At 37.6% G+C, this 22,260-nt stretch overlaps 2 protein-coding genes across 7 annotated transcripts; one reads left to right on the top strand and one right to left on the bottom strand.

The window, feature by feature from the left end:
* LOC109241635 lies at nt 8,391-15,011 on the top strand. 6 transcript variants are annotated; one of them, XM_019408473.1, is made up of 7 exons: nt 8,391-8,764; nt 10,203-10,424; nt 10,559-10,623; nt 10,779-12,402; nt 12,511-12,695; nt 13,543-13,729; nt 13,806-15,011. In XM_019408473.1, exons 2-7 carry the CDS (start codon nt 10,274-10,276, stop codon nt 14,483-14,485), a joined length of 2,892 nt encoding a protein of 963 aa, XP_019264018.1. In that variant the 5' UTR covers nt 8,391-8,764; nt 10,203-10,273; the 3' UTR covers nt 14,486-15,011. The 6 variants fall into 6 exon arrangements, with proteins under 6 accessions (XP_019264018.1, XP_019264076.1, XP_019264145.1 ...); XM_019408531.1 differs by lacking the exon at nt 8,391-8,764 and adding an exon at nt 8,788-8,953; XM_019408600.1 differs by lacking the exon at nt 8,391-8,764 and adding an exon at nt 8,788-8,965.
* On the bottom strand, nt 15,852-19,988 carry LOC109241552 (uncharacterized protein PB1E7.01c). The gene is made up of 6 exons (XM_019408334.1): nt 19,879-19,988; nt 19,714-19,781; nt 17,125-17,205; nt 16,946-17,033; nt 16,411-16,490; nt 15,852-16,342 (listed from the first exon to the last, which is right to left on the bottom strand). Exons 4-6 carry the CDS (start codon nt 17,021-17,023, stop codon nt 16,081-16,083), a joined length of 420 nt encoding a protein of 139 aa, XP_019263879.1. The 5' UTR covers nt 17,024-17,033; nt 17,125-17,205; nt 19,714-19,781; nt 19,879-19,988; the 3' UTR covers nt 15,852-16,080.

Raw genomic sequence — 22,260 nt, 5'->3', positions numbered from 1 at the left:
TAGTAGATCAACAACGGCAGGCAGTTCTTCCCACGATGCTCTTCAGATAGATTTTCCGGTAGTTGAAGGGCCACCTCCGGCAATGGGAGGTGCAGAACAGATAGAGACTGGAGAAGTTCCGTCGGTTGACGAGGTAGTTCCTCGGCCCGGAGGTCTGGCGATTGATTTCACTGTCGACGGTGGAGAGGACTCGGTGGATGAAGCCCCATTAATGGGGGAGATTGGGATGGCCCGATTACGGGAACAGGGGGTCATTCCCACCCATGCAGACATCGTTCTCGCTAGAAGCGAGGAGAGGGTCCACACCGACCGCAGGGGATACTGCGTTTTTTACGCCTATCCTTTCAGGTTGGGGTTCAAGATCCCGCTCCCAATGTTGGTGGTGGATTTCTGCCGTTATTACGGGGTGTGCCCGGGTCAGCTCACTCCTTCCCTCTACAAATTGTTGGCAATGTTCATCAAGTACGCGGAATTGGCCAGTAGGGAGGTCACGCTGCAGCATGTGCTTAGTCTCTACGCTCCCCAGAGAGTCCGTGGCACCATGATTCAGGCGTGCCCTCGTGGGTCGAGGGGCCTGGTCATGAGATTGGATGACGAGGTCGACCCTCGCCCTTTCGAGCACTTCTTTTATATCAGGACCAAGCATCTGGTGGCGGAAGCTACTGGGTTCCCAGAGGCTTGGAACCATGCACGTAAGTTCTTTAGTGGTTGAATTCCCTTTTCTTCCCCTCTTTATGATTTGTGATCATGAGCGTTAACTCGTGTCGTTTTTTGTAGCCGACAGGTCGCCGCCGGCCCCATTGTCTTGGATACGCGAGTGGGTCGAGGCCGTACTCCCCCATACGGTGGGGATACGCACATGGGCGTCTTTCTGGGAGAGGCATGGCCGTAGGCCCGTGGCAGGTAAAAAACTTGATTTCTTCTTCTGTTCCGCTTTCTTTCAACTTTATTCATCAACTTTNCAACGGGCATTGGAAAGGGATGCTGCGGCCTTTAGAGAAGCGAGTCTCGAGGAGCGGATTGGTGTCTTTGAGCAGGACGCCCAGGTCATGGCGGACCGGATCACAGCCTTAGAAGAAGAGAATCAGCGGCTACGGGATCAAGCCGCTTCTTCCAGCCAGGCTCGAGAACTTTGGGTCTTTGCCGAGGGAGGCTGGCGTCGTGACCGAAGCTGCTTTCGAGGGGGCGCGTCAGAAGGCTCATGAGGCACGTGCCGACTGTGGTTTTGACGCGGCGACGCCAGAGGCTGACGCTGGTGCAGACGGTGGCGCAGACGGCACCGAGTAAGCGGGGATGACCCGCAATTGACTTTGGCGTTTAGGTGTTTCTTGTTTTTTTTTTAATTTCTTGTATTGATCGGCCTTGGCCGGGTGTAAGCGGGGATGACCCGCAATTGACTTTGTAAATATATAAATTTTCTTTTCCATTGCCTGCCTTGTGCTTGTTTTGCGTCACTGTTTTTCTTTCGTTCTTTAGAGTTTTTGTCGCGCTTTTTGTTGACCGTTCACGTTGGCGGCCCTAGTCGAATTTAGATCGACGACTTTAGTCGTGATAGAATCGACGGCCTTAGCCATAAAGGCAACTTCGACTGTCGTCGTGTCGTTTACCCACCGCAGTCGAATCTAGGTCGACCGTTGGCGGCGATGGCCTTAGCCATAATATAGTTGATGGCTTTGCTTTTTCAACTCGGTGCGGGCGAGTCTTAGCCGTTATTGGCTATAGCGCGCTTAGCCTTAGTCCCAGTTCGGACGCGGTCGAACTACCAGTCGTGATGGTAAAAAACGCGGCCTCGTAGTTTGACCGGGGCCGAACTTTACGTGGCCCGAATCTTAATTCGAGTTGGGAGAACTTACTTGAATGGCGAGGGTGCCTATCCTGCGCTCCGATTTGTTGGAGGTCGGGCTTTGCTTTCACAGATGAAGGCGTTTGGCCTGAGTCTCGGTTCAACTGTGGTTGAACTTGCTAAAGTTGAGGACGAAGGCGTCCATCCTTGCAGTTCGAGCGAGGTCGAGCTCGTTGGATTTAATGGCGAAGGCACATAGCCCGAGTCTTGGTTCAACCGTGGTTGGACTTTGTTAAATTTGGTGGCGAAGGCACATAGCCTGTCTTGGTTCAACCGTAGTTGAACTTTTTGGTGAAGGCGCATAGCCTGTCTTGGTTCAACCGTAGTTGAACTTTCTCGATTTTGATGATGAAGGCACATAGCCTGAGTCCCGGTTCAACCGTAGTTGAACTTTTTGGTGAAGGCGCATAGCCTGTCTTGGTTCAACCGTAGTTGAACTTTTTGGTGAAGGCACGTAGCCTGTCTTGGTTCAACCGTAGTTGACCTTTGTCGATTTTGATGATGAAGGCACATAGCCTGAGTCCCGGTTCAACCGTAGTTGAACTTTTTGGTGAAGGCGCATAGCCTGTCTTGGTTCAACCGTAGTTGAACTTTTTGGTGAAGGCACGTAGCCTGAGTCCCGGTTCAACCGTAGTTGAACTTGTTGGTGAAGGCGCATAGCCTGTCTTGGTTCAACCGTAGTTGAACTTTTTGGTGAAGGCGCATAGCCTGTCTTGGTTCAATCGTAGTTGAACTTTGTCGATTTTGATGATGAAGGCACATAGCCTGAGTCATGGTTCAACCGTAGTTGAACTTTTTGGCGAAGGCACATAGCCTGAGTCCCGGTTCAACCGTAGTTGAACTTATTGGTGAAGGCGCATAGCCTGTCTTGGTTCAACCGTAGTTGAACTTTTTGGCGAAGGCACATAGCCAGAGTCCCAGTTCAACTGTTGTTGAACTTGGTTGATTTTGATGGCGAAGGCGCGTAGCCTGAATCCCATATTGTGGGTATTGAGTGCTGAAACTCGTTTTAGATTCGAGACCTTGAGCGGCTTATCCGTTGTCTTCCCAACCAGGGTATATAGGCTGTCCTGAGGCGACTCTCGGCTCGAGATATCTCCGTGTCGGTTTCTGACCGGAGCTCGTGTGCCTTACCGAGACTTTGTCTTAGGAAGGGAGGTGGCCCCTTCTTCTTGTTTGCACTATCTGAGATTGGAGAGGGAGGGAGGACTTAGATCTTGATTTGAGATGTTCGAGTTCCCCTTCGAGTTTGGCGCTTCTTTCCTTTTGGTCCAGGGAAGAACTACGTGATTTTGCTAGGAAATCCCCACAGACAGCGCCAAATTGTTTGCTCAAAAGTTGTCACACATCTTATGAGGAAAAAATAATATATATAAATCACGGGAAAATCATAGCAAACCGTAATAATCCGTTGGACCAAATGAAGGAAACGAAAATTAATACTCGTGATTAGGGGGAGAAACATTAGAAACCTTTATTGATAATATTGGTTTGGTCTGCCTCTCCATGAAGAGGTTCAGAGCCTTACAATGGTGTTCCTCTTGCCCATAATTTTGGGTATCGTTGTCCCTTTTTTCTCTCTCCATAGTGGTCACGAAGAAGCCCCCCTTTTTAGGGTTTCCTCTCTTGGTATTTATAGCTGTGGGCTTCGTGAGCTGGCAATAAGTGGCTGTGACCACGTTGGGATCTCGCCTTTATGGTGGCGGATAGGCCATGGCCTTGTCGATCGAACCAGATGCGGGTTGAACATCATCAATTCTGAATGGTCGTGCCACTAATTAATCATGAATTAGCTTAAAACGGGATTAGCCTCGTTTATTATCGTGGGGTCGAATTCTGACCCATACACTTCAATTGCAATTCTACTAGTAATAATTAATATTCTACAATACCATTTTCGGATATTAAAAAAAATCATATCGAAATATATTAAGAAAACTAAGTACATATTAAGTAAGGCTCTAGATTCAGATCTCAACATTCTATTGTTTGAACATGAGCATGAGGGAAACAATCATAATTATTACCACCATTATAAAGTTATAATCTTCTAATTAGTTATCCAAAATTGTACAAAGTTAGTCAGAAATATCCGGACCAAAAAAAAAAATGTGAATTAGAAAAAGGAGAAGGGTGGGGTTAGGGTGGGGTGGGAGGAACGACGGGGTGGGGTGGGAGATAAGCTGTTTGTCTCATATGGGCCTTCAAGATTAGACATTACTATTTACATATCACCGTGGAAGTTGGAAGTAGGGAAATCATGATTCATGGGGGTCCAAGTGTTTCAATTAATGTTTGTGGCGGCTCTTCTGCAATATTGAAACCTTACCTAACATCACTGGTGGCAAAATGGTTCAAAGAAAACAGTTAACCACCCATATTATCCACTAAAAAACGGGTTGGATAATGAACTTTTTAAAAACGGGTCAAATATGGATAAGAACCATATTATTCATTTAGAAAATGGATAACCAATGAGTAACCAATGGATAACCAATGGGTCTAACTTTTACATTTGTAAAGCCTCAAATTGAGGGTTCCTCAAGTTGGGGAGACTAAGAATTCTCCCAAAAGTAATCATATACAAGAAGTCATGGATAATATGGGTAACCCATATTATCCGCCGGTTAACCCGTTTTTTATCCGTATTAAATATGGGTTGGGTTGGATAATTGATCTGTTTTTTCATTACCCGTTTTCGACCCGAACCATATCCGACCCGACCCGCCCGTTTGACACTCCTACTTCTTAATAAGACTAGGGGGTGTTTGGCTAAGCTTATAAGCCGGTCAAATTAGCTTATAAGCATTTTTTCGGCTTATTTACGCGTTTGGTAAAGTTAAAAGTGCTTATAAGTCAAAAAATAAGCCAAAAGTCATAAGCTGGTCACCCACAGCTTATGAATTTTTAGCTTATAAGCACTTTAAGTTTGACCAAGATTTTTACTATTCTATCCTTAAAATATTCTTTTTTTAGAACAAAATTCTTACATCGACACTCACTGCCTCAAGTATTGTTTCAACCTAAACCCCCTCCCTCACCCACCCCCCACCCCCGCCTCTTAAGTCTGCAATTCTCATTTACTATTTAAAACAAGCAAATTCTCTATTCCTTTGCATATTTGTATATATGTGATTGTGTATTAATCTTTGAATTGTATGTACTGAATGAGGACATATCAAATTTTGGTGTATTGCTTTCTAAGTGTTGTTGTGATGAAGATAGTGTTCAAATACTTTGTCCTATTTAGGTTTATTATTTACTAAGAAACTTTTGTCAATTTATTAATTATTATAACTTATGATTATATGCTTATCATAAAATAAATTATATTTATCATAAAAGTTATCTAATCTACGCATATTTGTATTTAAAATAAATGACAAATAAAATATTTTGCATTTGAATCGATCAAAAATCTAAAATGTTGAAGAAATTACGCCCTTATAAGTGTAAGCAGTTCTAAGGTTATTTAAGTCATTTTAACAGAAAAAGAGTTTATCAGCACTTGTTTATAAAATACTGCAGCAGCTTATTATCAATTTCAGCACTTGTATCCAAATATGTAACTGCTTATTTATTAAATCAATTTCAACACTTAAAAGTACTTTTCAGCATCTATGCTTGTCAGCTACGTCAAATCAGCTAATCCAAACGAGCTCTAGAACTGATTTTGCACTATTTTGACACATGGATTAAGACCATTCAAAGATGCGGGATAGTTGGGATCTTTTCATTCTTAATTAATGTTTTTGGACTCAAATTTAGAAATAAAAAAAAATCGTAAAAAGCATTTTATCCTTCTTTATTTATCATATTGGCAGGACGTTGAATTAAGCTTCGAATAGCGAGTGATTAAAAAAATATGTACAGAATTGTATTTTAATTTGATAAAAGAAAAATTATAGTATTTGTTTTATTGACTAATAAGGATGATGTCATTTAGGAATATACAGTGTATTTATTAAACTTAGAACCTTCTTATTTCTTTGCTTTAAAATTGGTGCATAACGTTTATGGTAGATTTAATATTGGTGCACACTGTACAGCTTGTTTGGATGGTTGTTACACATGGTATTGTTTCGTATTGTTACTTTAAATTTGATGTTTATTTTGGTTGTTAATTAAATTATATTGTATCGTATTTTTAAGTCCGTCGTTGCATAACGACGAAATTTGCCACTTCATGTAACAACCGATTTGGTGTGGTTGCGTCATTATCTTGTCTTTTTCACTCATCTCACCCTTTATTATTATTATATAATTTTATTTTATCATTTACCCTTCCTTTTCATATAATAAATTTACCTCGTATCATAATTTTTCTTTATAATATTACCAGTTAATTCTTTATATTGTTGGTGCGTGATATCATGAAACAACAGCAAACGATACTATCTATCCAAACATTGTATTCATCAAACAATACAGTACAATACAATACGATACGATACGATACATTATAAAACAACGTGTAACAACCATCCAAACAAGCTGTAGTCTTAGTTCCAAATTGATTGAGATTCATATTATATACTCATCCTTAATATTTGTTGCGTTCCATTATAAAAATAAGTTTTAACATCTCTTGCTTTATAATTTTGATTAGGGGCGTTCATAAAAATCCAAAAAATCGAACCAAATCGACCAAAAAAATTGATACTTTTTAGGTTTGGTTTGATTTTGGTTTTAAATTTTAAAAACCGATCAGATATAGTTTGGATTTGGTTTTAATAAAAAATAACCAAAAAATCCGAACCAAACCGACTATAGAAATAACTATTTATATATATATATATATATATGTATGTATATTTTTATATAAAGTTTATAATATTTTATGGTACATATTAGTCGTTTGTATTTTTAGTCTAGTTGTTTGCTATTTTAATAGTCTAATTCTTTGCCTTTACATCCTAGTTTGGTAGTTTTTCTTTGCTAAGTACAAGAATTTATTTCATGTTAAAAACAATTGATTTTTAATTGAGTACTTAAATTATTCATCACTATTGGATTCAATTATCATCAATATATCTTGGTAAATAATAGATTTCTCAAAGAGCAATTAGTTTGATAGTGTTACGTTGAAAATGTAGTCGCCGGAATATGTGCTTGGTAGTGTATATCGCATAAATAACCGATAAAAAAATCAAAAAAAACCGAAAAGCCGACAAAAATCGAATCAATAAAAACCCGACTTAGTTGTTTGGTTTGGTTTCAATATTTGAAGAACCGGCTTACTTAATTTGGTTTCTTTTTAGGGAAAAACCGATGCAAACGAACTATGAACACCCCTAATTTTGATCATAAAAATGAAAAGACTTCCACTCGTATCCATATAGTTTTGGATTATAAAGAAAATTTACTAAGGTCCACTTAGGTGTTTAATTACCCAAAAATCCAATATGCTCATGGCCTCCACTTAAGAGAGGTAAATCAGTTTGAATTCTAAGTTACTCATTCAACATAATTATCATTATCATCATTGCCATATCCAAATCAACTTTATTTAACAACCTTTTTCTTCTCTTTTCCTAGCAAAATGATAAGAAAGGTTGAAAATTAAATAGTATTCTTCTTATCTTTGTTCAATGCAAAATTTCTTTTCCTACTTACGTTTCCTACTTTACTTGTTTCTAATGCAAAGTGAAATGAATAAGTTCTTTTAATTTTTTAGATCAATCAATGCTTTACCAACCTGTCACATAAGTCTTTTATGTAATAATAATTAATTTTATCATTAAAATAGTTTGGTGGATTCTCCATAATAAATTGAATGATATATAGAGTCAGTAACAACTCTAGATAAATTAGTAATTTACTAAATATATGATAATATTAAATTATGAGAATCTACTATAATTAACTTCATGCAATTATTGTGGAGAATCCACCAAACTTATGATAATATTAATTTACTAAGTATATGATAATATTATATTATGAGAATCTACTATAACTAATTTCATGTAATTCACGAAATCCCATACGAACTCTAATTGCGTTACCCGTAATTTCGATCTTGCCCGACATGAAATAATATGCAGGATAAAATTATTTTTAGCAAAGAAGTTAGATATTAACGCGTTCTCGTGGAAAGAAAAAAAAAAATCAAATACAAAATCACAAAAATTAATGCATAAAGTAGCTTAAAATGTTCATAAATCAGTTTCAATACCTAAATAAACTCAGTACAAAAATATTAAGTATAGCCGTACAATTAGATTTTAAGATCCAAAATGAACTAAAACCGAGTTTACTGGTAAGAAAAAGAACTTTGGTTAAATGTCTATAATCTAAAATAGTACTAACATAGTTTAATTTTTTTTTTAAAAATGTATCAAATCCAAATCCAAGTGGAAATTAATTAAATACATAACACCTGGATCAGATTATTTATTTTGTCTGCTACAAAAACAAAATGTAAATGTCAGTCTTGTCCTTGTAATTTTCACATAATTCCACACATATCACCTTTCCCTATCATCCACAGCTACTAGTATACAGTACATTAAAACTAGAAGTCAATTTCTACCAAAAAAAAGTGTAATAACGCTCACAGTTATTTCTCTTTTTCTTTTTCTCTCCCTCTCTCTTTCAACGCGTATGAATCCAATGCTCATACGTTTTTGTCTGATTACCACATAACTCACAATCAAAAGCAAAAGCAAAATGCTAAAAAGAAAAAAACACCTATTTTTGCATAGTGGTGTGAGACAGATGTGGGGGGTGGTGTCATAGTGACAGTGATGATGATATCTATATGTTGATGAACGTGGAGTTGAAAATCTGATTTAGGAAAAAGATTGATGAAAAAAAGACCAAGAAAAGAAACAAAAATAAGAAAATCAAAAGAAGCAAAAAAAACTTTTCCTATAGTGGGAGGCTCCATTTGTATTGGTCCCACCATTAGAATCCCAGGTGTCAAGAATTCTTCTTCTTCTTCGTCAGCTTAATTGTCCACCACCCTAAAGGCCTAAACCTCTTTTCTCTCTCACACACACACACAGTAGCATCTTTACTTTCCAGTTCTAAGTTTGCTTTTTTTTTTTTCTCCAACTTCTTTGGTCTTTAATGGCTGCCCCACGGACCACAGCTAATTTTCTTTGGGTAAATACGTGGGTCGGTGTTTTAGTTATCTGGGGTTCTCTCTTTTTATCTTTTTGGTCGGTATAGATACCCTTATAGCCAAAAGAAGAAAAAAAAGTAAAAAAAAAGAAGAGTTCTTAGTATTGAATTATTGTTAGGTGTTATACTTCCTCTTTCTTTGACCCTTTCTGGTTGATAAAATCCCTTTCAATCTAGTTTTTTTAATATATCTAGTGTTGTAAGAAGAAGAAAAAAAAGATATTTTATTCTATTCAACGTGCCAAAGAAGAAGAAATTGTCGTTCTGATTGTTACATATTTGGTTTATTCTTAATTGCATGATTCATGAGGCAAAAAGTTTCAATCTTGGTGAAAATCTCTTTGTGGGGGTGCCTCTTAATTGATTAAAAAATAGGAATTTTGGGTTTTCAAGTTTCTGCCGACAAAAAAGTACAAAGAAGTGATCTTTGAGGTTCTTTATGATTTGCTGATGCCACATTCTGTGTCTGAAACAGTTTTCTCAATAGTTGAAGGGCCATTTTGCTGGCAAAGTTGTTGGTTGGAGAAAAATTGATGTTTTTGCTCTCTGTGTATATAATGAAGTGCTCAAGTTTTTGTAGTGGAGCCAAATTGCTTTCCATGTAGTATTGTTTTTTGGGGAGATTGCACTGCCCTTATTGAAAATAGTGTTAAAGATTGTTCTTGAAAAGTGAAAAAGCAAATTTTTGATTCGTTACCAACTAGGTAAGTCTACAGTTCCTTTAGCTTTACTCTGTTGGGAAACTTGTGGAGTTGAAAGAGGGAATTGTTTTTTGGTTTTTATGTACAATTTGCTGCATATTTGTTGCCTTCTTCTTTGGTTGGTTCTCAAGGTTCCAAAATTTTGGTAAAAGTTTTCTGTTGTTTCCTTTTATCAACCCCTTTTCACTACTTCAATTGATATGATCTTGGAAGCATCTCCGTTTTCGCCGCAGTGATATTCCATATTTTGTATATTAGTAGAATTTTCATGATCCTTCCATTCTGTTTGTTGCAAACTTTTTATTGCTTTTATTGGAAGAGATCTGAAGGTGAGTCTATTGAGAAAATGCTACATAGACTAGTCCATTGGAATAATAATTTGATGTTTCTCACTAGGATCTTTATTGGCTAGTTAGTTGCATTCATTTGCTACGGAGTCTATGTTGTTTCGATTCCCTTTCCTTGATTCAGAATATTAGGGAGTTTCCAATTATATGTCCTTAATCTAAATTTTTTTTCTTCTTGATCAGACTTGAGCAGAGAGGCTATCGTAGTATCGACAATTGAATAGAGTGCACTGAAATTTAATAAGTTCGTGAACATGGCAAAGAGATCACAGCGACCCACTCTGAGATATGAGAAGGATCGAGCCGGTTGCATTTGGGGTTTGATTAGCATCTTTGATTTTCGTCATGGTCGAACCACTAGAAAGTTACTCTCAGATAGAAAGCAAGGAAGCAAACCAGCTGTTGGTAAGATATCTATAATCCTCACTCTTAGAGATGAATCTGTCTCTGTTCTTTGTTTGCAGCTTTCTACCATCTGATGTCAATTCTTTCATCCCCTCCCCTTGTCCAACAAAATCATGTTGTTTTGTCTTCTGCAGATTCTCCTTGTTCAAGCTCTATGCAGGAATTACCAGATCCCACTGACAATAGACTGAATATTGAGGTGTGTTATGAGGCAACATTGTGACGGTATATTGAATATATAATTTTTTTGGAACAATAAGGCTTTGAAGACGCTTTAGCATTTACGCTGATCCTAACAGTTTTTTGTTTATCCATATGCTGGCATGATAAAATGTATGGTATTGATGATTTTAGGATAATGAAGAAAGTGAGGTAGCAGTACCTGATCCTAAAACAAGTGTAAAGGAGCTGATGGAAGAAGAAATGGTGAATGAGCAAAGCCTGAAAAATCAGGGAAATGGTTCTGAAATAGATGCAGAAGAGTTTAATTCACAAAAATCATGGCGTGCAAGAAAGAACAGCAGGCGAACACGCAGACCAAGTAATACGCACTTTCATGATTTAGATGATGACGGAAATTTGAGGTCTGAAGCACCGCATCTTCAAGATTCTGGAGGGAAGGCCCTCGATGATCTGGACATTGTAATGGAAGAGCTCCGCCAGATTCATCAGAAAAGTCGTAAGTTTGTGAAGGCCCGCCAAGATTTACATAATGATCATAACAAGCAGTCAGATCAGACTCAGCCAGTTGTTGAAGAAAAGGTAAATGCAGCGATTGAGGTGTTTATAAATCAGAGATCAAGAAACAATAAACAGTTGGGAGAAGATAACAAGACTCTCCAATCAAAAGAGTTTATGGATGCTCTGCAGACACTAAGCTCAAATAAGGAATTTATCTTGACACTCCTACAAGATCCAAATTCAAGGCTGTTAAAGCAAATCGGAAGTTTGGAGGATGCTCAGTTTGAGGAAAAGCAGAAACCTAACTTGATTCCAGAATCTAATATGTCAAAGGAAAACCGACTTCATGCAAAAACAGACGACGTCATAAACCACAAACAACGCAAATTTTTCAGGAGGAGGAGCAAGTCTCAAGAAATTTACCCCCCAATGGAAGATGAGACACCCCGACCATCAAGTAAAATCGTTATTTTGAAGCCTGGACCAGCGGGCTTGCAATCACCTAGTGCTCAAACCAATGTTAACACTCCAGTGCACTCGCAATACGCAGAGAAACGTACAATGCAGGGTGAGAGAAACACATCCCAGTTCTCATTCACAGAAATTAAAAGAAAACTCAAGCATGCGATGGGAAAGGATCGTCATGGAATCTCTCAGGAAGGAACCATCCGCAAATTTCCATCTGAGCAGCTGAAGTGGAGTAACAGTGAAAGAGGAATCTCTGGAGAAAACTTAGGATGGAGTTCTCCTAATAGAGACCATTTTTATACTGAAAAATTTGCTAAATCTCCTCTGGGCATCAAGAGAGGGGATAAGATAGTCAAGTCGAAAGGTGTTGAAGCAGTCTCACCGACTGAGGCATCTGACTTTCCTAGGGCAGGAATGCCCAACATCTACATCGAGGCAAAGAAGCACCTTGTGGAGATGCTGGACAATGAAGATGAGACAACAACGGTGAGTAGTGGACAGTTGCCTAAATCCTTGGGGAGGATACTTTCATTCCCCGAGTACAACAGTTCCCCTGGCTGCAGTCCGAGAGAAAACAGCAAGGATAGTATGCTACCTTCCCAAATGAGTGAGCCTCTTACTGACCCTATACAAGGAACCAATGATGACAGACTTCAGCATGTACGAGAAGACCATGTTACGGGTCCAAGTCCATCCACCCAAGATTTAGAGATAGAATCTAGCTGTTCTGGCAAGTATCCTAATGAGTGCACCAATGTAGAGGTTCCATGTGAAAATGGGAACACAGTGGATGAAGACGTGGCTTCAACTGGTCATACAAGTCCTAAAGGTGTTCTTCTCTTGATCATCTCTTGAATTTTGGACCTTTCATTTGTCAGTTCAGTGTTTGCCAATTTTTAAATCTATTATCGTGTAATCAGTCTCCAAATCATTGCAGGAGATCTAACTGAAGAAACTATCAAAACCAGAGGCATGGAAGAAGGTGAAGTGTTGAGTGCTCTTTCTGAATTAGGTAGCTCTCCAACTGACAGAGACATCCGAATCGATGGTGCTGCTACCAATGCAGTGGATGATGGAAGTTCTGCCCAGAGATTTGAATTGTCATTTGACTGCTTACAAGAAGTAAGTAGTGACTGCTAAGTACTTCTGTTGCCTACCTTTTGGTATTACTAGTTTGCATCCCTACGAATTGCACATTGTAATAACAGAAAATGAAAAATTACATGTTTTATCATATCAAAAACTTTAACAAAAGTATTGATATTCAAATAAGCTACTCACTGGAATATCACAGAAAAAATGAATTGTCTGTTGTTGTTGTTGTTGTTGTTGTAGAGCTTTACTATGATAGTACAATTTTGTTTCCTTCATCCTCTAATCTTCTATTAAATTCTTATCATTTTACAAGCGGAAAAGGTATGAACATTTGTATTTTTCATGATAAGTCTTGTTTAGAGAAAAAAAAATCCAGGTCAGTATCCGCATACAAGTTTTATGAATTCAGATCAATAACAGTTAGATTTAAGAGTGTGAACTCAAAGTACTATCAGCAAATCAATTCAATTTTTTTCTTTGCAGTATGCTACTATGTAAGTTCTGTACCAACCAAATTCAAACATTTTTATCTCATACTCCAAGGATAAAAGAATGTTTAGCCCGTTTCAGTTTTCCAGGATGTGTATTAAAAGATTGGAGCACACCACTGAAAAACAATTTAATGTATAATTATGTCTTTGCTAAAAAGTTAATTTAAACTTGTAATGAAATTCCTTCTATCTTTCAAGATGATTTTCTTCCTCTTTTTTTGTGTGTGGAAGGTTATGATAAGCTCACCGAACACTAGAGTTTTTCCCATTGTTTAATAAAATTTTATTATCTGATTAAAAGAACTCATCGAACACTAGCTTGAAAGAATGAGCCCTTTCCTTTGGTGCTACAATATCTATAATCTTCTTCTGCTTTACTTCAGGATCCATCTGGGAAGGATCAAACTCTATCTTCTCCACCAGTTTCACCTGCACGCTCTTCAAGCCCTAGGAAAGCTGAAGATCCTAACAGTGTAGTTGATAGAATGGAGCGACCTAGTCCCGTCTCAGTGCTTGAGCCATTATTCGTGGAGGATGATGTCAGTCCTGCCAGCACTATATTCCGACCAGGTTAACCTGTTTCACCAAGAATTTGCTTAAACCATCATCTATGATTTTCTTATATGCTCACCTAACTGAAATGTAGATGTCCACATGTGTACAGTTGATACAGAAATTCAACCACGGAAAATTCATTTTGAAGAACCAGTGTCTTCCATCAGTGAACAAGTGTGTCCAACAGTTTGTTTCGAAAATGAAGAATCCGCTTTTGAATACGTAGAAGCAGTTCTTCTAGGTTCAGGATTAAATTGGGATGATCTTCTCTTGAGGTGGCTTTCGTCTGACCAGGTTCTTGACCCATCGTTATTTGACGAGGTAGAGTTATTTTCAAGCCGATCTTCTCATGATCAAAAGCTCCTTTTTGATTGTGCAAATGACGTTCTTAAGGCAGTCTGTGACCGCTATTTTGGTTGTCACCCGGGAGTGTCACTCGGTAAACATAACATTCGACCTGTTCCAAAAGGGATGGACCTGATAAATGAAGTATGGAAAGGAGTAGAATGGTATCTTCTCCAGTATTCAACTCCTCATTCTTTGGACCAGCTTGTCAAAAAAGACATGGAAAGATCAGGGACATGGATGGATCTCCGGTTGGATCTTGGACATATCGGTGTTGAGATGGAGGAGATTATTCTGGAAGAGTTGGTGGAGGACACAATTTTGAGCATATCTAGTGATACTTTGGAGTGTGAAGAAGATGCTACTTCCCAGCCAAGAATGAAATTGACAGTAGCGTGGACCAGTGACCGACCTGTCTCTCTGTAGGGACTAAGAGAAGACTTCCCTAGACTCTAGATAACGACGTAGACCATGCAGCTCTTGCGAGACACTACTTACTTTTATGACACATAACAGACTTCCATGCAAAAAGCTAGCAAATAAAGAGTGTGGACTCAAGGGATCACGGAACTCCTCTTTGATTTAACTGCTTTTTAAGATATCAAAAGTTAGTTCCTCCTGGAGAAAATCTCATGATTTGATTGAGCTTCAACCCAGTCGTGAGCTGGTAATGACCTGGGGTTCTAATAGATGTAGAATGTGTGGTTTTCTGGTTTTGTTAATGTGTGTTGTACCTTCATATTTAGATTTTCTTTATTTTTCTTTTTGCGTGGCAGATTGGTTTTTGAGGCTTTGGACGTTTGACACAGGTCATTCTTTTTTGGTCCATCTTTTAAGTTTTATTCTTGGATAGATTTTTCTTTTGTAAGTACAAAGTGGTTGTAACTGAAAGTAACATTGAAGTAGGGAAAGAAAAAGAAATAATACATTGACATGGTTGTTTGTATCACTATATGATAGCCTTAGTATGCTTGAAGCTACTGCTGTCAATTTGTTTCAATTTGGACAAGTCATATCTTGGTATCTCGAACCCAAATAATTGCAAGATATGACACTTATTCGGGTGGTCTTTAACTTTTGATCCCCGTTTGCCCCATGGCAGAATGTCAAGGTCAAAAGTTAAATGTGTTGTCCATGAGCAAGCGAGGGGCAAACACTTGTTAAAGTTTTGCCCATGGGACAAGCGGAGACAAAAATTCAAGATCATCCACTTTGAGGGCTATGTGTACTCCACCCTCTCGAACAAGAGTTGCAAAGGGCTTCTCGATCTCATGAAAAAGATATTGACTTGTAGATGATGAAGCACCATTCTGTTTCATTCTTTTAACATGGAAAAAAAGCCGATCCGTATGGACATTTCTCAGGATTATGGTAATGTAGCACATGACAAGTGAATATGAATTTCATACAAGCAAGTGTTTGCAGCTAGATGAAGAATATGCTTTAGCATGAGATTGTAAAAAAACATGTTCCCTGGGTGCCACCCTCCTATTACAACATCCACAAGCAAGTGTTTGCAGCTAGAAAACCAAAGCAAGAGGGTAAAAGTGAAACAGCAAAAAGCAGTAATTAGACTAATTACTCTTTGCCTGGTTTTATGCTCACTAGAATAAACTTCAAAGGAGAATTCAAGACACCAAATATAAGGTGCCCTCTGCATGTTTGAGCATGGTTTCAAAAAAAAAAAATATCTTTCGCCATTAACCTCAGAGCAAGAACAAGAATGAGAGGGTGATATGTTTTCTAAAAACATTTGTCACCAAAAGCACAGGCCGGATGCAGAGGAGTGGTGGGAGGGAAGAACATTATTCAGAAATAAACATCACTAATAGAATTTGTTACTCTTACAAACAGAATTGAAACTCTAAGTCAGCTACTCAGAACTCAAAACTTTTCTCTTAACTGGAGACTGAGACCTCAAGAGAACTGCACCTTCCAAAATGGCAACAAGAAGCTGAAGGCTTAGAATAATATACTAAAGGAAAACTATAGCACATCTCGATTTGCTAGATAATGCAAAGTCACTTCTTTTTCTTCTTTGCTTGCAGAGACGAGGGCAAAGCTGCAGGCCTCTTCTTGGTAAACGCTTTTGTTTTGCTTTCTAATTCCTCATCATCGCTTTCTTCATCAACTTTCCCGTCTTTGGCAGAAATTGTTGATGCTTCAGAGCTCTTCAATTTTTTTCTTTTCTCAGCATTCAATTTAGCACGTAATTTTCGTTCCGCGGGGTCATTTGAGAGTACAGTTTGAGATTGACGTGGAACTGCAGCACCAATTCCAAGCCTACGATGACATAAGAAATCAACCCCAGGAATTTCAACAAAATATAGTCATGTCGAAGAAGATTTTACCTAGGTGGACGACTCTCTAGAACCACATTATTTGGTTTAGCATCATCTGAAGAGCCCATATTGTTAACCCATTGCTCAGCCTGCAAATGAATCACATATTCAAACCATAGCAACAGTCTATATTAACTAAACCATGTATAACAGTACAATCAGTAAAGGTACCTAGACGACTTCAAGAATGTTGCCCAGTTATTTACATAGGGAAAAGAAAATATGTTGTGGGAAAATAGTGGAGTAACATGATATGAGTACCAAGTTAACTTTAGGCTATGAAATCATGAATTACTAGCCCCCTTTTTTCAAAAGAACTCTAAGATAAACATCGTTGCCTCATGACCTGATAAAAGTCATTGTATCTCCTACTTTAGACCAGTTAAACCAGAACCCTATGTATGCTACACACCAAAACTTCCTATCTTTAGTGCCTATGCATCTTACACTTGAAGAGTTACCGTCCAGAAAGTTAAAACTATACATATAGCCAATCACACACGTCTGAATTCCATCTTAGATAGTCTAAGAAAGGAACACTTACCAATTTGAATGCCCTGTTCAACACAACCAATTGAGAACGTGAAGTTTTCTTTGATGCCTCTTCCGAACTGATTGTCATTTTAAACCACCTAATCATCAACCATAATTGCACAGCATTACAACAACTAATTTAAAACCGAGTACTTCTACCTAAACAGGAAGAGGAGAAGGAAATGATACCAGGTAAGATACAACAGTGGAGGCCCTATAAGTTACTTTGCAGTGGGTTCTAGACCACAACCAATAAAAGCTCTTCTTCACCTGTAAAAATATGATGACATTCTCAATGAGGAATCAAGAATACTCGCAGCAAAACTGTCATCACAAAAGAAATCCATATACGGCAAACATTGAACACCTGCCCCTTCCATTTCCTCTCCTTCTTAGCGTTGATTTTAATTCTATGCAAAATTTGGATTTTCTTTGATATATCTGAACTGTCATGAAGCCAAATCCTTAGATCAGAAGTGTTCCCCTAGTTTTATTTGAATCCCAATATGTTTGCTTTCTTTGAATCTTGTTCTAGGTGCATCAAAAAGTATGTATCTGCAGACTCTGAGAAGGCAAATTCTGAACCCAGGTCCCCCCCCCCCCCCCCCCCAACACACACACAAAAAAAATCTTTTTTCTTTGTTTTCTATGGTTTAAAAAAGAGAAAAGAAAGCACAAGAAAGGGACCTTTCTGATACCAATTATTTAGCAAACGAGAGGAAAGTGCCACAAACAAGAAGGGTGATCCATTTCCCACAGCATGTGAATACCTTTTTTCTTTGATAAGGTAACTCAACTTTATTCATAGCATCCAGTAGAAGTGTAGGATCCCTTTTACATTGATCGAACTAAAGATGTATGGTGGTGAGTAGCAGCTGTATGGACACTAGGGTTTGTCGGACGTGGACATGAAGACATAAAATTTAAAATATTGGGGAATGATACAAGTGGAACGCAATATCATGTCAAAATTGTAATGCCTAAAAATAAAGAGAATCCGCTAGAAGTGAACTATTATCAAATGGGTGATATCTTGTTCCGAATATACATCACGAGCTTATAAAATATCAAACCTCATATTCAGATATAAAAATAAGAAGAGAAAAAAAGTGAAGACTCTCAGAGACTTAACTCAAAAAATAAAACAATCTGGAATCACCAATGAAAAAATCCACTTGCATTCCTAGTAGTTGATAAGATATGAAGAAGTAATGACAACTATTAAGTCTAACATACTCAAAAAGCCTAAAACTGGGGGGTCGCGGTGTAGTTGGTTATCACATCAGTCTAAGTGTCCGCCCTTCTTGATGAAATTTATTACCCTATCAAAGAAAAAAAAACTTAAACTAAGGGATAAGTGAGTAATTAGATCAGTCACCTATGTCATATTCCAAATTAGTTCATTATATGAACTCTCTGTAGCCCATTCCGCTTTGTTAAGGCCCTGGTGGGCACTTCCCAATGAGAACGTTATTCAAATAATAGACTACATTTTACACCGGCTGTGTACCCTTGCACCACTCTCTTATCCGAGCTTGGGATGGATACTTTATGAGCTCACACAGGGAGATTTCGGGTAATATACTTAAAAAAAGAACAGGTAAAAGGAGAAGTGTGATAGCCGATACACCTAATTTACTCAGGTTTTCTTTTCTTTTTTTTTTTCCCATCTCGAACAACCAGCAATGAAAGAGAAGATAACAAAAACGTCAATTGCAGCAGAGATATAACAAAGACAGTGCAGACACACACTACATGAATGCTTCACAACAAAAAGTAACTATATCTGCTATTTCAGAATCCTGCAATTCCCTGTAACAAAATAAAACACCAGCTCAAGAAGAAAGCTGACAATAATTTGCTTCTTTAGCTATCCCTATGGCAACTAGTCTGACAATTTTCTCATCATTTTTTGTTAAAGATAAAGTTTGCTTCTTTAGAGTTCTGGAACTCCCAATATATCCCACATAGAAAATTAAGTGTATGATATCTCAAACAAGAAACTTAACACAGGGTATAAGTGTTACATGTTGGCCTTGAGACATGAAAAAATTAACAAATTGATAAGAGGGCTTTGGTCTTTTTAACCCAATGAGTGTGGAATTTGTGGAAAATAAGAAGTGAAGAGTTGGTACATAGTTGAATCAGTTGAAGAACTTGTTAAGCACAAAAATGAGTACTGATCATCTAATCCCCATTTAACAAAATTAAAGTTAATATTGTGCATTTGCTAACCTTCCAAACTATAAATTTTCTTGCTCTTTGGCAGCTGGGGGAGGAGTGATTCGAACCCTTGGGGAATTATGGAACTCTATTAGAAAACTCCCGCAGATGAGAACAACACACATCAGCGGATGTGGTTGCGACAGCGAAAGCAAGGTGGAGGCGGAGGCGGAAAGAGTTGCAGAGTGAAGCCGGCACAGAACACTCTTCAATGGTCGACGAAATTTGCGTTTATGGATTCATACTAGTTTCTCGACACTAATTACTTTTTCTTTAAATAAGCCATTCACCTAGGTTTTCATCTGCTATGATGATGGGCATGACTCCTACCATATTATGAAGCGCATGTACGCAGCAATAACCATATTAAACAAAGCAAAAGAGAAACATAGAAAAGTAAGGGCAAAAGCCGTGAAAACTAAAATTGAATTAGATGCTAGTCATCTCAAAATTCTCAAACAACATATCTAAGTTTAAAAAATTGCAGATTAACATTTAGAAAACAATTAAGGTATTCACATAAGAAAATCAGTACAAAATTGACAAGAAACTTACAACTCGACTTTGCAAGACGATATCGCCTAGGATTTAGCCGGGGAAATAGATGGAGGGGCGCCTAAAATCTGACAAGCAAGTAGAATTGGGGGAAAATATGAGAAGAAGATGACAAATGGAAAAAGATAAGTAACAATTTGGTGAAGAGGTATTCAGATGTCAAACCTGTTGTTTAGCAGAGAAAAGCGATGAGGGAAATTGGCAGGGAAAGAGTGTTAGAATGACACTGCTCTTCTCTCTTCTTGCCGAGGACCGCAAGGAGAAAGGGTAATTTACTAATCTGCGAAAGAGTAATGTTTTCTAAAAAAAAAAAAAAAATAGTAAGGGATAATTTCGTAATTTGACTTTTCGCTCGAGAGCCGGTACCCATCTCAAAGTGTAATATTTTATTAAAATATTATGAGTTATAAATAGAAATTGCACGAAATACAAAGTAGTAAATTTCAAAGAAACTACTACATTTTATCTTTGAAATATTATATTTTAACATTTTTGAAGAGTAAGTTAATAAAAGTTTGACAAAAATTAATCCAAACGATTACTATCACGGATTATCAAAGTTAGTTTATATTTACATGGTTAACTAGTTTCTGGATACGTGCATTGCACGTGTATCCCCTGTTAATTAGTACAAACTTTTTACAATCATATTAAAGGTTAAAAAGTGCAAGCTGAATTAGCAAGATGTGAAATAAATACTACTGCTATATATGACAACGTAGTTTGTTAAACACAAATTTATATTTGAATATATTATAAAAAAAGGTCATATATAGACACTGATAATTATACTGTTGTGAGCACGTGATTTTTGCCTCGCATGAATTACTCCTACAGAATCCCCAAAATTAGAATTTTTCTTTTATTATTTGGTTTTTAGGAATTAATTGCATAATTTTCGTGTTTGCTTGCATTTTTTGGTGTGCATTTTTAATTTGTTTAAATCATAAAAATACAAAAATACGTTGCATTTGCATTTAGGATCCAATTTTATATTTTTAGGTTAATTATTTAATTAATGTTACAAAAGTGAAAGGATCCAATTTTATATTTTTAGGTTAATTATTTAATTAATGTTACAAAAACGAAAGAAAATAACAAAAATAGTTCATTTTTGCATTTTTAACTTTTTAATTTTCGAATTTTTTATAGTTTAGGACTTAATTAATTTTTGAGAAGCAATTAGTTATTAATTTAGTTTTAGAATTAAATCAGATTTTTATTTTTAATTTGTAATTAACAAAATTTGAAAATGAAAAGAAAGAAAGAAGAAAAAGGTTTGTTAATAAAAAGGAAACAAATTTGGGCCAAAATCCATTGAAAATGCCCAGGCCCAAATCAAATTCCCTGTACCCGTCCAGAAATGGCCCAAACCCATACCATACCCGGTCGGGTTCGTTTTAGCCAAAACGACGTAGTTTCTGTTTGCAACAAATTATATGTGATACAAAAATAAATTGCAACCACAATATAAATATGAAGAAACATAATTTTATTCATAAAAAGACGTGGGTACAATTCTGTTTATCCCCTTGATTCTTCTCTCCTGATTATCTCCATGATTCAAGGGCTAGAATAGCGTGTTTCTCGAACGTAGGATGGTGCGGGCTTTCATGGATTTATTTGATATCCATGAAGTATGTTGTGGATCTTCTTGAAGTATTTGATTATCAAGAATTATCCGGCCACTTTTTGATCTCTTTGTGAATATCCCGTGAGTTTATGGGATTTTCGAGATGATCTCAATTTTTGAGATATTTTTAAAAGGATTATGAAACCCTTTTTATAGGAGCGACCTAGGGTTTTGGTAGAGTAGCCTCCAAGCAACACTGACAGACTCCTAGACTTTCAAGAGGTCTTGTAGTATCTTAAATTTAGGATTTAGCTTGATCCATTAAAATTTCGATGTCTACAGTTTCAATGCCAAACTACGTCGTTTCGATCTTCCCCCCTCATTAAACGACCAAGCTTGCCAAGTCTCTCAGTTAATTAAACCAAAACCTAATCCCCCTTTTTCCTCTCAAATCGCCGCCTGCCTTCACCGTAGCTCCGCCGCCCGGAAATCGCCTCACGACGGCGGAGCACCTCCAAACACCCCCAAATTTTAACCAGCCAATCCTCATCATCTCCTCTTTCATATCACGCCATTGATTTCCCCAAAAGATCACTCAATTCCGCCGAATTGTAGATCAAAAAATAAAAATCCAAATTTTCTTCTTTTTGCTCCAATTTTCCAGATTAAATCTTCAGTTCGTGTTAAAACTTGCATGAATTACTCAGTTTTTCATCAAAAAAGTCCGGTTGATGTCAAGAATGCTCTATCCTTTGGTTTTGGCTAGATTTCGGGCACGTATCCTTGAAACGATCCAACTTCTTCAAGCTTCTGCCCTCGTTCCTTTCTTGGCACATGGTAAGGATTGTTGCATGAATTATTAGCTATGAACGAAAGTTCGGCTAATATTCGTGTTATAATTCTCACCGTTTCGTCAAGCTTTGGATTCACCGGAGTTCGAGTTCGAGTTCGAGTTCGAGTCATCTTTGCTCTTG

The sequence above is a fragment of the Nicotiana attenuata genome, chromosome 1 (assembly GCF_001879085.1).
Source record: "Nicotiana attenuata strain UT chromosome 1, NIATTr2, whole genome shotgun sequence".
Lineage (NCBI taxonomy): Eukaryota > Viridiplantae > Streptophyta > Magnoliopsida > Solanales > Solanaceae > Nicotiana > Nicotiana attenuata.
This window is presented reverse-complemented; position numbering and strand designations above follow the sequence as displayed.

Coding starts and splice junctions, on each gene's coding strand:
- LOC109241635 (XM_019408473.1), top strand. CDS start 10,274: ATGGCAAAGAGATCACAGCGACCCACTCTGAGATATGAGAAGGATCGA. Junction 12,403..12,510: donor TGGTCATACAAGTCCTAAAG/GTGTTCTTCTCT, acceptor AAATCATTGCAG/GAGATCTAACTGAAGAAACT. Junction 12,696..13,542: donor CATTTGACTGCTTACAAGAA/GTAAGTAGTGAC, acceptor GCTTTACTTCAG/GATCCATCTGGGAAGGATCA.
- LOC109241552 (XM_019408334.1), bottom strand. CDS start 17,023: ATGACAATCAGTTCGGAAGAGGCATCAAAGAAAACTTCACGTTCTCAA. Junction 16,491..16,945: donor TGAACAGGGCATTCAAATTG/GTAAGTGTTCCT, acceptor ATTCATTTGCAG/GCTGAGCAATGGGTTAACAA. Junction 16,343..16,410: donor CTAGAGAGTCGTCCACCTAG/GTAAAATCTTCT, acceptor ATGTCATCGTAG/GCTTGGAATTGGTGCTGCAG.